Source organism: Balaenoptera ricei, chromosome 3 (genome assembly GCF_028023285.1).
Source record: "Balaenoptera ricei isolate mBalRic1 chromosome 3, mBalRic1.hap2, whole genome shotgun sequence".
NCBI classification, from domain to species: Eukaryota; Metazoa; Chordata; class Mammalia; order Artiodactyla; family Balaenopteridae; genus Balaenoptera; species Balaenoptera ricei.
The window spans coordinates 165,777,275-165,790,581 of NC_082641.1; the positions used below are offsets into that span (position 1 = coordinate 165,777,275).

Sequence of the window (13,307 nt, forward strand, 5' to 3'; positions counted from 1 at the left end):
TTGCTCTCAGTGTCAGAAAGGCAAATCCAGGACCTCAGATGGGGATGGTGGTAAAAGTGTCCATCACCTTGGCCCAAAACCTGAGATGAGGAAACTCAGGTACCAAGAGCCTCACACAGTGTGTCACTGCTTCAGACCCCAGAGCCAGGAAGGCTTTATGAACCACCAGAAGAGCAACTCCTTAGGGTTCCATCATCAGATGCAAGAGGCAGGGGTGGGAACTGCAGGCCAAGCCTGCCCTGTCCCCTCCCTCCATCAAAGGCAGTGAGGGCTGCTCGTTTCACACCAACCTGAGTACAAATCCTGATGCTGACACATGTCCACTGTGTGACCTTGGGCGAGTCACTTAACTCCTTGAGGTCTCTACTTCCCCACCTGCAAAATGGGTCTGATGGTAGAGGTCTCTTCTTTGTAGGGTTGTGTGTGTGTGATAAGCAGAGACCTTGCTACCATTAAAGGTCTGCTTGCTCCTGCCTTCTTCCAACTCAGCCCTGTTCTCCCTCCTCCTGTTCAGGTGCAATCCTGTTTGCTCAGCCCGTGTTCCTTTCTCACTCCACTCACGGGTTTATTGCAGGGATTTGCAAGGAGGAAGCTGGGAAGTGCCTTAAGCAGCCTGAGCCAAGACACTGGTGGCCAGAAGAGAGAGGAAGAGTAACAGAAAACGGGTAAGAGACAGAGAGAGACAATGAGAGAAAGGGACACTGACAGAGAGAGATAGAATGAGACTGAGGCAGAAAGAGAAGAAAGAGAGAAGGGAGAGGGGTGGGTAGAGAAAGCCGGAGACAGAGATGAGAAATAGAGAGACCAGAAGACAGAAAAGGACAGAGTGTGTGTGTCAGACACATATCCAAAGACGGAAAGAAACAGACCCAGGGAGTAGGAGAGGGAGGGAAAGGAGATGTGGAGAGAGCCAGTCCTGCGCACACGCCTTGCTCAGGACGGGTCTCCGCCCTCAGGGCGGCCTCTCATCCCTTCCCCAGAATCCTTAAATCCTCTCTTCCTCAGGGCCCTCGGCATCTGTCACTGTCCCGTCCTGAACCGACAGCGGCTGGCGCAGGTGAGTGTGGCTACAGAGGGGGCCTGGGTGTGCGCTGGGGATGGACTCCCAGAAAGAGCGGCCCAGGGCTGTCGGGGAGGGCAGGGGTAGGACTGGAGCGGTGGAGACAGTGGTCGGGCAGGGGGGACCCAGGTGATGAGGTTCAGAGGGTGTGAGAGCCAGGTGGCCCGGGAAAGCTGGCCGAGTTGATGCTTCATATCTTCTCCAGCTGGCTCGGCCAATATTTATGTACTGCGCGCCTCCCCTCTCCCCAAGGCTTGGGGCTCCCTCGCCTTTCCGCCAACCCGGGTCCTTCCTCTGCCGGGCGCTCAGAGCGTTCTCCCGTTCTGTTCCCGTCCCCACCCCGTCTTCCTCCCGCAGCCCCCGAGCCGATGGCCGGGGTCCTGGCGCTGCTGCCGCTGCTGCTGGCGCTGGCGCAGGCGGGCGTGGCGGGCGCCGCGGGCTCGGTGCGCCTGGCGGGCGGCCTCACGCTGGGCGGCCTGTTCCCGGTGCACGCACGGGGCGCGGCGGGCAGAGCGTGCGGGCCGCTGAAGAAGGAGCAGGGCGTGCACCGGCTCGAGGCCATGCTGTACGCGCTGGACCGCGTGAACGCCGACCCCGAGCTGCTGCCCGGGGTGCGCCTGGGCGCGCGGCTGCTCGACACCTGCTCGCGGGACACGTACGCGCTGGAGCAGGCGCTGAGCTTCGTGCAGGCGCTGATCCGTGGCCGCAGCGACGGCGACGAGGCGGCCGTGCGCTGCCCAGGCGGCGTCCCCCCGATGCGCGCCGCGCCCCCTGAGCGCGTGGTGGCTGTCGTGGGCGCCTCGGCCAGCTCCGTCTCCATCATGGTCGCCAACGTGCTACGCCTGTTTGCGGTGAGGGCCCGGGGGAGCTCCCGGGTTGCAGCGTCTCTCCCTCGTCCTTTCCCTGGGCGTGGCTGAGGTCTGGTCTCCTTGCGAGAATCACTCTAGTTCGCAAAGAAACCTTGTCCCCTGGGCCAGACGCAAGCCTGTCTGGGAAGGTTGTTAGGAACATTAAAGCGTCTAGAGTGCCCGAGGTAACTACGGCGTCCATTAATTGCACCGTAGCCCATGAGTGTTTCTCTGCCTCGTTTTCTCTCATTTTCCCTCTTTCTTTGTCTTTCTTCTTGATTTTCTCTTTCCATCTCCCTGTCTCTCTCTTCCCCCTTCCTCCTTCCATCTTTCCTTCTCTCTCTTCTCCTCTCCTTTCCGTAACGTCTTCACACTCCACCCTTCCTTTCTGTTTTAGCTTCAAACATCTCTGTCTTCCCTAGACCAGCTCCAGCCCGCTTCTTCCAGAACCTCCCCCTCTCTGCTGACCTTCATACCAGCTCCCACCTGCTCCCTTTTATGTGTGTTTTTTGCTTTCTTTTCCTTTTTTTTTTTTTTTTTTTTTTTTTGCTCGTGAGTCTTTCTTTAACATGACGGATACACCCTCTTCTCTGCTAGCCGCCCTCTTCCCAGCCTCCCCAGCCACCATTCTCCACTCTGCTTTCACACCTACTGCCCCCACTCCTTCTCCTGGATCAGCTCAGCTGTAATCCCCGCTATTAATCACTCTAATGCACACAGATAAACCCAGTTCCAAACAGGCCCCTCCATTAGGCCAGACACAGCCTACAATCAAATAACCCCTCCCCAGCTCTCCTGCCTGCTCTGCCCCTCCTGGCCTCTCTATGTGGCTGTTCCAGCTTGCCCCCAGCACTCTAACCCCAAATGTCCATGTCCTGGGTCCTCATTGCCCTCCCTCCCTAGGGTCACTGACCCTCCATCCACAGCCCAGGTGTCCTTCCCCACTCCAGATCCCCCAGATAAGCTACGCTTCCACGGCCCCTGAGCTCAGCGACTCCACACGCTATGACTTCTTCTCCCGCGTGGTGCCACCTGACTCCTACCAGGCCCAGGCCATGGTGGATATCGTGCGGGCATTGGGATGGAACTACGTGTCCACGCTAGCCTCCGAGGGCAACTATGGCGAGAGTGGGGTTGACGCCTTTGTGCAGATCTCCCGAGAGGCTGGTGAGCTTGGGGCAGGGGGGTCTGAGGCATGAAGGAGCCTATAGAGGGTCCGTTGGACAGGGCATAAGCAGTGAGGTAGGGCACTGGGTTCATGATGGGGAGCCTGGATGGTGCCCCCTGTGGGGGTCCTTTGAAAGACTTAGCCCCTGCCACAGTCATGAGTGGTGGTGGCCCTGGTGGGTGAATGGGTGGGACCGCAGCTGACTTTGGCATCTCCGACACCCAGGGGGCGTCTGTATTGCCCAGTCCATCAAGATTCCCAGGGAACCAAAGCCAGGAGAATTCAATAAGGTGATCAGGAGACTCATGGAGACACCAAATGCCCGGGGCATCATCATCTTTGCCAACGAGGATGACATCAGGTGGGACAGATGGCATGTTCAATCACTGTGTTCTTCAGAGGCTCTCCTTGAAGACCCTGCCACCTCTTCTCACATATCCCAGCCACGTACATCCTCCTTTCCCTCTTTCTCGCCTTCCCTTCCCTTCCTGCCCCCACATACCTTTTCTACTGCCACCTCTCTGTCTGGTGCCCCCAGAAATGAACCAGGCCTGGTCTGGGTGAAGATGCTCCAAACCTTGCCAGGGAAACACAAGAATATATGTCTGTTTCTATAATTAACAGTGGGGGAGAGACTGGTGGGCACATGTAAGTGCAGAAAATGAGCTGTCAGGGAAGGGCTCCCAGGGGTAGGAGGGTATCAGCAGAAGGCCATGGACCCCGGCCTGAGCCCCAGCAAGAGAAGGTAGGCCCTTCTTAAAGGCAGCATGCAGTGGACTATGGTGCGTAGAACAAGAGGGCAGGCCTGGGGTCAGAGCCTGGCTGGACCCTTTACTACCTGAGAAACCCAGGGCAAGTGTCCTAAACTCCCTACATCCTACTTTTCCTGATAAACAAAGGGTCTGATGAGTGATGCAGAATGGGATAGATGGAGAGAGAAGAATGGAAAGTGACCAGAGTTAAGTTGGAGGAGGCTCTCCGGCCCTCACTCACCCCTACCCTATCCTTACCAGGAGGGTCCTGGAGGCTGCACGCCAGGCCAACCTGACCAGCTACTTCCTGTGGGTTGGCTCAGACAGCTGGGGAGCCAAGATCTCACCCATCCTGAACCTGGAGGACGTGGCCGTGGGAGCCATCACCATCCTGCCCAAAAGGGCCTCTATTGATGGTGAGTGGGGGAACGCCCTTCCCCACTGCATCTCTCACCCATATTTATCCTTCCCCGCGATCCCCTCTTGGGGGGTGCTCATTTTCCCCTTCTATAAAATTGTACCGTGATCCAGGGTCCCTTCTAGGATTCCCAGATTCTAGAATTCTGAGATTCTGTGAATACATCCCTCCAAGCAGTGTTTGAATGAATTGGCAAATGAGGAATTGCACATCCCACTCTACAGGGTGAAGAATTGTTAGGTTTTGTTTGTTTGTTTAGTTTTGTGTTAATTCAATGCCTGTATTCCTGGTTCTGCCAAAGGCACTCTAATTTGAGGGTGACTGTGGGAGGGATAGAAACCAAGGATGTGGGTCATACTGTCCTGTTGATCAATTAATGAGGCCTTCCTCTCCACCCCTCCTCCACCATCCCGCGTGTGAATATCTGGAAGAATGCAGGAAAGATGGCCACTTTACACTAGGATTGCTCATTTCCCCAAAGGCTAAACTGAAGATGCTTTGATGAGGCACTTCGGGGCTATTTTGTGAAGCACAGACCCTTGTAAATGCTGAGCCCTGACTCCCAGGGGCTCCCAGCCTTTTGGAGGGGTACACCCACCCTTACACTCTTTCTTTCCCATAGAATGCATTCAGCTGCAAGCAACAGACTAGACTGAGAGTGGTTTTAGCAATAAAGGCGTTTCATTACAAGACAAGAGGTTTCAAAGTAGGGGCAACTTCATGTTTGGGGCAGTGAGTCAATGATGTTCTCAGAGCCCTGAGCTCTGTCTCCCCTTCTGTTCCACCATCCTCTGTAGTTGCCATATGCCTTCTTTTTTTTTTAAAGTCAACCTGTTTTTGTTTTTGTTTTTTTTAATGAATTTATTTATTTATTTATTTTTGGCTGCGGTTGGTCTTTGTTACTGCGTGCGGGCTTTCTCTAGTTGTGGTGAGCGGGGGCTACTCTTCGTTGCGGTGCACGGGCCTCCCATTGCGGTGGCTTCTCTTGTTGCAGAGCACAGGCTCTAGGTGTGTGGGCTTCAGTAGCTGTGGCATGTGGGCTCAGTAGTTGTGGCTTGCAGGCTGTAGAGCTCAGGCTCAGTATTTGTGGCACACGGGCTTAGTTGCCCCGTGGCATGTGGGATCTTCCTGGACCAGGGCTCGAACTCGTGTTCCCTGCACTGGCAGGCAGATTCTTAACCACTGCACCACCAGGGAAGTCCCATGTGCCTTCTTGATTGTGGTGTTTTATTCACAAAGTGGCTGCTGAAGCTCCACCCATTACATCTTCATAGCAGCATCCTAACCAGGAAAGAAAAGGCAGCAAAAAATTCTCTCATGTGGTGAGGCTCTGAGCTTGTATCAGGTTGCAAATTTACCATGGAGTCCCTAGATGGCTTTGAACTCATTGGCCAGGCCAGAAATTGGTCACATGGGTATCCCCAGCTGCAAAGTAAGCAAGCAGTGAAGGGACACAAGTAGTGAGCTGTGGCTGGCTCAGACTATTGCCAGCCCCCTCCCTCCTTCCCTGTCTCTCAGGATTTGACCAGTACTTCATAACTCGCTCCCTGGAGAACAACCGCCGGAACATCTGGTTTGCTGAGTTCTGGGAAGAGAATTTTAACTGCAAACTGACCAGCTCAGGTACCCAGTCAGACGATTCCACCCGCAAATGCACAGGTGAGAGCTGCCCAGGGTGGCGAGGGTGGTGAGGGAGAAGGTGGGAGGCCCGGCTGGGCATCTGGGAGCCAGGCACACTTCCTCTGGGCATCCCTAGGACAGGTGAGGAACGCATCGGCCGGGACTCTGCCTACGAGCAGGAAGGGAAGGTGCAGTTTGTGATCGATGCTGTGTACGCCATTGCCCACGCCCTCCACAGCATGCACCAGGCTCTCTGCCCCGGGCACACAGGCCTGTGCCCCGCAATGGAGCCCACCGACGGGCGGATGCTGCTGCAGTATATTCGAGCTGTACGTTTCAATGGTGAGTGGGAGCCAGAGCCCCTACGTGAATGAGGGGAAACCTGCTGGGATGGAGTTCTCAGGACCTGGGACGACTCAGGATGGAAGGAATGGGAGAGCAGAAAGGTATAGTGGGAGCATCTGGGCCTGAGAGCTGGAGGCTCAAGCCAAGTTCTGGGGAACAGTTTTTAACACTCCTCCTTCTCCAGCCTTCAGTACCTCCTGCCCCAGGCTGCAAATTCCAGGTGTTGGGGAGCTTCTCTGTGACCCCTTCTGCCTGGATCCCTCAGAGGGTCACACACAACTCTCCTCTCCATTGCACAGAGTTTGGAGTCGTCTGGTCTCTGAGGGCACGCATGGGGCACAGTGCAGACTGTGCAAAGGCACTGCTTGCACAGTGGACAGGCAGCCCACTCCGAGTCTCAGGCCTCCGAATGCCTCCCCAGCCAGGCCCTGTGCTGCCTGAGCACAAGGCATGAGTCTGTGTCCCCCCAATATGAGTGGAGGGCCTGGCACATGGTCAGGGCTCAGAATAAGGGTTTCTGAAAAGGCCCAGATGGACTCAGCCGTGCTTATGGTTTGCTGGGGGGGCTTCACATTGTGTTCAATTACAATCCTTTAGTAAATTAAGAACTCTCTTCTTCCACCAAATGTTGAGCACCTTTTCTCTGCCAAGCTCTCTGTTAAAGAGCATGACTTAGGGATTTCCCTGGCGGTCCAGTGGTTAAGACTCTGTGCTTCCACCGCAGGGGACACAGGTTCGATCCCTGGTCAGGGAACTAAGATCCCTCATGCCAAGTGGCCAAAAAGTTATAAATAAATAAATAAAGAGCATGACTTAATAGCACTCCAGAACAGCTCTGCAAGCTGGTAGAACAAGCTTCTAAAAGAAATAAAGCTGATTGTTCAAATCAGTACCTTTGTAAGTCTGAACTCATCCTCTCGCCTGCACAGTTAAGCTCTTTCTTATTCTTTTTAAATTGTGGTAACATGCACATAGCATAATATTTACTATCTTAACCATTTTTAAATGTACAGTTTAGTGGTGTACATTGTTGTGCAGTCAATCTCTAGAACTCTTTTTATTGTACAGAACTGAAACTCTGTACCCATTAAACACTAACTCCCCATTTCCCCTTCCCCCAGGATTCTACATTTTGTCTATGAATTTGACTGCTCTAAGTACCTCATAGGAGTGGAATCACACAGTATTTGTCTTTTTGTGACTGGCTTATTTCACTTATCATAATGTCCTCAAGGTTCATCCATGTTGTAGAATGTGTCAGAATTTCCATCCTTTCTAAGGCTGAATAATATTCCATTGTATGTATAGACCACAATTTGCTTACCCGTTCATCCGTTGATGGACACTTGCGTTTATTCCACGTCTTAGCTACTGTGAATAATGCTGCTGTGAACATAAGTGTACAAATATCTCTTTGAGTCCCTGCTTTCCATTATTTTGGGTATATAGCTAGAAAAGGAATTGCTGGATTGTGTGGTAATTCTATGTTTAATTTCTTGAGGAACCACCATATTGTTTTCCAGAGTGACTGCATCATTTCGCATTCCCACCAGTGAAGTATAGGGTTTCAATGTCTCCGTACACTTGCCAACACTTACTTTCTGTTGTTTTGACAGTGGCTATCCTAAATGGGTGTGAGGTGGTCTCTCACTGCGGTTTTGATCCAAATTTCCCTGATGATAGGCGATGCTGAACACCTTTTCACGTGCTTGCTAAGCTCTTCCTTTGTCCCGGCTGGGCCTTTGATGGGCTCGAGAACCAGCTGAGGATGACAGGCTCTCCTTCCAGGCAGCGCAGGAACCCCTGTGATGTTCAATGAGAACGGGGATGCACCCGGGCGATACGACATCTTCCAGTACCAGGTGACCAATGGCAGTGCGGGCAGTGGCAGCTACCAGGCTGTGGGCCAGTGGGCAGAGACCCTCAGGCTGGATGTGAGTGGCACAGGATGAGCTCTGGGCACAGGGAGGCGGACTCACCTTCCTGGAGGCGGGAGTCGCAGGTCCCGGTGTTCCCTGTGTCCCAGGTGGAAGCCCTGCAGTGGTCGGGAGACCCCCGAGAGGTGCCCGAGTCTCAGTGCAGCCTCCCCTGTGGGCCAGGGGAGCGGAAAAAGATGGTGAAGGGCGTCCCCTGCTGTTGGCACTGTGAGGCCTGCGACGGGTACCGCTTCCAGGTGGACGAGTTCACTTGCGAGGCCTGCCCCCGGGACATGAGGCCCACGCGCAACCACACGGGCTGCCGCCCCACGCCAGTGGTCCGCCTGTCCTGGTCCTCGCCCTGGGCGGCCCCGCCCCTCCTCTTGGCCGTGCTGGGTATCATGGCCACCACCACAGTTGTGGCCACCTTCGTGCGGCACAACAACACGCCCATCGTCCGGGCCTCCGGCCGCGAGCTCAGTTACGTCCTGCTCACCGGCATCTTCCTCATCTACACGGTCACCTTCCTCATGGTGGCCGAGCCCGGGGCGGCTGTCTGCGCTGCCCGCAGGCTCTTCCTCGGCCTGGGAACCACCCTCAGCTACTCTGCCTTGCTCACCAAGACCAACCGCATCTACCGCATCTTTGAGCAAGGGAAGCGCTCGGTCACGCCCCCGCCCTTCATCAGCCCCACTTCGCAGCTCGTCATCACCTTCAGCTTCACCTCCGTGCAGGTGGGTCCTCGGGGCCCCCAGGGTGACGGGGTGGGCAGACGGGGTCGGGGCTGGGGGTACGGGCACTGACCTCCACCTTAAAAAATCAGAGTCCCTCTTCTATTTTGGCCTCTATGTTAAAAAAAAAAAAAAAAAAAGTCCCAGGAGATAGGGCGCTACTGTTTCTGTAACTAGAAGAACTCATTTAGGAGCAGCTGTTTCCTCCTGCTTCATCCTTGGAGGAAAATGGATCAGTAAGGTGGGGAGTGCAAGCATCCAGTTATTTTTCTGTGAAACAGTGAAATTATTTTCAGAAAGTGAACATGCTCTTCCATAGTTTGGCTCCCAGAGCAAAGAGAATCTGATGAATTTCCCCCAAGCAGAGAATCTGTTTCCATAAAGGGAGTTCCTGCTGCGCAGTCACTGGGTAACTTGGATAAGAGGCACAGGTTCTAATGATATTATGTGGAGTGAAGCATCCAATTCCATAGATGGCCAGAATTTCATGCTGTATGTGCAGCAAAAGCAGAGTTCCTTTAGGGTTTTCTCTGAGATGGTAATATTACAACATTGGAAATGGCTCCTGTGGTCTGGAAAGCACTGGATGTTTTCTTGTAAAGGGTGCTAAGAGACAAGTGTGTGTGACATTGTATGACACTGCAGAGCCAGCCCAGTTCTCAGGGCCAGGTGGATGGCCCATGCTCAGCTCATTTGGACACGGCTCACTCTCCACCGCAGGAGAGCCCTTCTTCCTACCCAGCTCTGCATATAACATGGTCATTCCCACCCATAGGCTTCAGTCCATCCAATTCTTCACAACTGGAAGGTGCTGCCATTTTCTGGTACATAGCAGGGTCTGAGCGTCCTCTGTCAGGGCCGGAATCTCAGTGCGCAGCTCATCCTCGAAAGCACCTCACTGCTTCCTGCCTGAAACCCCCGTGGCACCTCTTGCCTCAGGATAGAGATGTTTAGACTGCATTCAGTGCCCGCCTCCGGCGCACCTATGGACTCCCCACATTATACCTCCCTTTCTAGAAATCCCAAATCTTTTCAAAGATGCACACCTTCAACTTTACAAGGTTATTCAGCAATATGATGGATGTGAAATGGTATCTCATTGTTTTAATTTGTCTCTACTTACTTGTGCAGCTAGCCTTTGTACTTTCCTCTTCTGTGATGTGCCTGTGCCTGTTCCTGTGCTTTGCTCACTTTCTATTATTTTGTAGGCGTTTATTACCTGTACCGGATGCTAGTTCTTTTACCAAGTACGTGGGTTGCAAATTCAGTGGGACGCATTTTGGTTGCTACTCCCGTGTATCATAGGCCTTGGGTTTTAGTTTCTCTTGGGCAACTTTTCCCGCCATCTAGAGGAGTTCTAAGAAGAGCCTCCATGCTTCCTTCCTGGACAGTGGGTGGAGTTTTATTTTATTAGTCCCTTGTTCATGGAGCTGCTGCCTTTGGGAGAATCACATAAAGGTGCTCCTTCTGGGTGTACAAATTATTTAAAAAGCATCCTTTCCTCTAGGATCACATAGCCCTACTCCAGGTGCACAGTATGGCACTGAAGTGTTGGCTAGGTTTCAGCCCCGCTCCTCCCAAGTCAAGCATCTTGTGCAGTGAACAACCTGCACAAATGTAGGGGACGGCCCTTCCAGGGTCCCACCTTTATGCAGGTATCTTAGTTCCTACTCCCCAGCTTCCCTTGGCTGGAGGTCATGTCTCCCCTCAGTGTGAAGGAATTCATACTCCATCTTCTCCTTGTTAGGGCCTGTGTCTGACTCTGACCTCCCTGGCCACCCGGCATCAGTTCACATTCTTACTGCTCTCCATCCAGTGCCTCTATATTTTGAGCCACACTATGCATTCACACGCAATTTCATTATATCTTGTTCAACAGTTCTCTGGATTTGGAGAAGGAAGGGGTTCCTCAGGAACGTGGTTTGCCATATTGCTAGATTGGATCAAGCTAGTGTTTTCCCACCTACAGAATACATGATACTGTGTCCCTGGAGGGTTGTGAAGAGGAACATCTCTGCCGGGCCTGGTTCCTAATCAGTGGGACATGCACTGACTCTTCCCCCCAAGCTGGCATCATGTCCTCACAACAGATTATGAGGGTTCCCATTCAGTAGATAGAGGAGATGTGATTAGGGTCACTGTTCCAGAGCCTCTGCCTGCAGTCACTGCACCTTGCTGGCCTCAGTAAATGGTGCTGGTAATAGCTGAAATACAGGAAGAGGACATCCAGGGCCCCTTCCCAAATCAGCCCAGATGTCCCCAGCACATACTTCCACTGCAGCCCCTTCTCTCCACCTGCCTGTGTCACAGGCCTTTGCCCAGGCAGTCCCCTCCTGGACAACCCTCCCCTCTCCACAGTGGCTCTCAGGCCTGAGCATCCCACTCAATAGGCCAGGAGCCTAAAAACGACCCTAACCTGCCAGAGATCTCAGGCGAGGGTGAGGCTGAGTGTGTCCTTGATACCATGTTGGCTCCTGCAGGTGGTGGGAGTGATGGCCTGGCTGGGGGCCCAGCCCCCACACAGTGTGATTGACTACGAAGAGCAGCGGACGGTAGAACCAGAGCAGGCCAAAGGGGTGCTCAAGTGCGACATGTCGGATCTGTCCCTCGTCGGCTGCCTGGGCTACAGCCTCTTGCTCATGGTCACATGCACGGTGTATGCCATCAAGGCCCGTGGCGTGCCTGAGACCTTCAATGAGGCCAAGCCCATTGGCTTCACCATGTACACCACCTGCATCATCTGGCTGGCTTTTGTGCCTATCTTCTTTGGCACTGCCCAGTCAGCTGAAAAGGTAATCCGGGTCCCCCGTCGGTTTCATGACCTCGTTTGTTTCCTGCCTGTCCACGGAAGGGCTCGATTATTCCAAGAGCTGGGCCACCCATATGAATGATTGCTTGGTTGGCTGATTCATTCGTGTACTCATTTGTCTTTCCAGTCTCCCTCCGGTTGTTCTCTCAGTCCCCTTTCCATTGTTCATTCACTCATTTTTTCATCCATGCTTCTTCCAACCATCAATTAACTTTCTTTTATTCAATTATCTTTTCATATACTTTATATCTGCCAATCCATTCATCTGTCGGTGTATTTGTTTGACAGTCATTTATTCATGTGTACAGTGGAGCATTTGTTTATTCACCTCTGTCCACCCTCTGTTTGCCTACTTGCTCCTTTATTCAGGTTTGGTTCATCCATTCATTTGTACATTTGAAAACATGTTTATTCATTCATTAACATGCTCTAGCACTTTTTAGGCATATGGACTATTTCCCCAGGTGTCGCTCTCTGTGAATGAACCTCTCACTTCCCTTGGTCACTTGTCCATTCAGTGCTGTGTCGTTTACCCTTCTTCCTGCTTATACCAGAGCCACACTGTGACTACCAATTCTTCATGCCACGAGGCCTTTGCTTACACTGCTCTCCTTTATTAAGTGCTCATTCCCAGTCACTTGACTGAAATAGACTCACCTCCAGGCTGTGTGGGGGTGGAGGGCGGAAGAGACCTGGGCTGAGTCCCACCTGGTCCCTTCCTCCGTGGCTTAGATCTACATCCAAACCACCACACTGACTGTGTCCTTAAGCCTGAGTGCATCGGTGTCCCTCGGCATGCTCTATGTACCCAAAACCTACGTCATCCTGTTCCACCCGGAGCAGAACGTGCAGAAGCGGAAACGGAGCCTCAAGACAACCTCCACAGTGGCAGCCCCACCCAAGGGCGAGGACACAGAGGCCCCCAAGTAGCAAATAGGGGATGAATGGGACAATTGCTCCCCGTCCTCTGTTCTTTTCTTTCCCTCGCTTCATGGTGGAAGCTGTGAAGAGTCCAGATCTGCAGTGAGCAATCAGGGTGGGGAGTCCACAAAGGCCACACCCAGCAGGATGGAGCTGGCCTGGACCCACATGACACATTTTTCTGTTTTTCTGTGCATGATGGCTTCATACTTCCTCGCTGCAGACCAGAATTTCTACTCCTGGTGGGAACAGCCACCGAGAGAATCCTACTCTGGAGAGGGACTAAACTTACACTCACTGGTTTGAAGTTCAGAGATCATGATGAAGCCCTGGGCTTGGTCCAGTGTGAGTGGATTTCCACCCCTTGATCAACCACCAGAATTTGGAGATTGGGCAGCATGTGAGAATATGTAGACCCCAGAATGAAATTCAGGGTTGGAGTCAGGGAGGAGCAGTTTCCACAAGAGCTCTGTGGGTCTGTATTTTGGACTGAGTACTTGGGCTTGGGTAAATATTTTGCTGGTACAGAGGGATTGAGCCTTGGGTGAGAGCCCTGTGAGAGAAGATGGGCCTGCACAGGACAGGGGGATGAGCAGAGGGAACTGGGATGCTCCCGTGAGATTATTTGTGGCAGGGTCTTTTCCTCGAGATCTTTTCTCCTGGGATCTGGGGGATGTCACTCTTAGAGAACTGCTTTTTTTTCCTTTCCCATGTGTATT

At 53.0% G+C, this 13,307-nt stretch overlaps 1 protein-coding gene across 1 annotated transcript; it reads left to right on the forward strand.

The window, feature by feature from the left end:
- Nucleotides 1–1,245: 1,245 nt before the first annotated feature.
- GRM6 (glutamate metabotropic receptor 6) lies at nt 1,246–12,597 on the forward strand. The gene is made up of 10 exons (XM_059919139.1): nt 1,246–1,911; nt 2,859–3,075; nt 3,302–3,437; nt 4,090–4,244; nt 5,765–5,905; nt 6,008–6,208; nt 8,000–8,145; nt 8,238–8,861; nt 11,339–11,650; nt 12,400–12,597. The coding sequence occupies exons 1-10, from the start codon at nt 1,246–1,248 to the stop codon at nt 12,595–12,597; spliced, it is 2,796 nt and encodes a 931-aa protein (XP_059775122.1).
- Nucleotides 12,598–13,307: the final 710 nt, after the last annotated feature.